This window comes from Aplysia californica, unplaced genomic scaffold, assembly GCF_000002075.1.
Source record: "Aplysia californica isolate F4 #8 unplaced genomic scaffold, AplCal3.0 scaffold00410, whole genome shotgun sequence".
NCBI classification, from domain to species: domain Eukaryota; kingdom Metazoa; phylum Mollusca; class Gastropoda; order Aplysiida; family Aplysiidae; genus Aplysia; species Aplysia californica.
Genome location: NW_004797680.1, coordinates 726,711 through 727,870, shown reverse-complemented (window position 1 = coordinate 727,870; position 1,160 = coordinate 726,711). Strand labels below are relative to the sequence as shown.

The following is a 1,160-nucleotide window of genomic DNA, read 5'->3' as shown; positions in this document are numbered from 1 at the left end:
GCTACAAGTGCCGTAAAAGACTTACTAAAAACCAAACTAAATGACCATCATTGTGCCAGTGTGCATTACTTTAATACTCAAACAACAAACAAACAAAAAACAAGGTAACACCGCTAATCTTCGGCACTAATATGACCTTACTGTGTTGCAAGTGCCGTAAAACTCTTATTAAAACTAAACAAAGTATGCAAGCACTCGCTCCTAAAAGACCTAAATTGTGTCAATGGAGCCGTAAATCACCTACAATCACATGTTTATTTGTTTTTGATTGTTTTTTTCCAAACAGGTCATGAGTCTGTGCAAGGAGTACTTCCAGTCGCCCGACAGCCCCGAGGTCCCCCTGAAGCACCTGCCCACCCCGGGTGCCGTGTCCCCCTCCCCCGCGCTCACCGGCCACGCCCACTCCACCCGGAAGGACATTGTACAGCTGATCCGGGAACTGGAGGAGTCCAAGGGCTTCTTGCAGCGTCTGGCGGACAGTCTGTGCCGCGTGCCCGTGCTCTACGACCAGGAGATGCAGAGTGATACCTGCTGGAACGGCTCGGCTGTCGGGAGGTTAGGATCATACATCTGTTTGTTTGGTAGTCTGTTTGTTCATCTGTTTGTCTGTCTCTTGGCTATTTATCTGTATGTCTGTCTTTTAGCTGTTTATCTGTATGTATGTATGTCTATATTTTGGCTGTTTTGTTTGTATGTCTATCTTTTGTCTGTTTGTTTGCCTGTTGTCTTTTTGCTGTCAGTATGTTTGCCAGACTGTCTGTCTGTCTGTCTGTCTGTCTGTCTGTCTGTCTGTCTGTCTGTATGTCTGTCTGTCTGTCTGTCTGTATGTCTGTCTGTCTGTCTTTTGTCTGTTTGTCTTTCGGCTGTTTGACTATACCATGTCTGTCTTATTATTATCTGCTTGTATCTGTATGTCTGACTATCTGTCTGTATATCTGTTTGGCTGTTTTCATCTGCCTGTCTATTTGTCAGTCTGACTGTCTGGGGTTTTTTTCTCTGTCTGTCTTAGGTGGGGTTTTTTCTTCGAACAAAATCAACATTCTTATGTCGATGTGCTTCTCTTTACTCAAACTGTCGGTCTTTCATATGTGTGTATGTATGTATCTCTGTATGTCTGTGTGTGTGTGTGTGTATGTGTGTGTGTGTGTGTGTGTGTGTGT

At 44.3% G+C, this 1,160-nt stretch overlaps 1 protein-coding gene across 1 annotated transcript in view; it reads left to right on the top strand.

Annotated features, from left to right (window-relative positions):
* The first annotated feature begins 288 nt into the window (after positions 1–288).
* LOC101855739 overlaps positions 289–1,160 on the top strand; it is a 36,829-nt gene continuing 35,957 nt past the window's right edge. The window contains exon 1 of the mRNA XM_005104230.3: positions 289–555. Within this exon, the coding sequence (XP_005104287.1) occupies positions 290–555 (266 nt within the window). The 5' untranslated portion in view covers position 289. The remainder of the gene's footprint in view (positions 556–1,160) is intronic.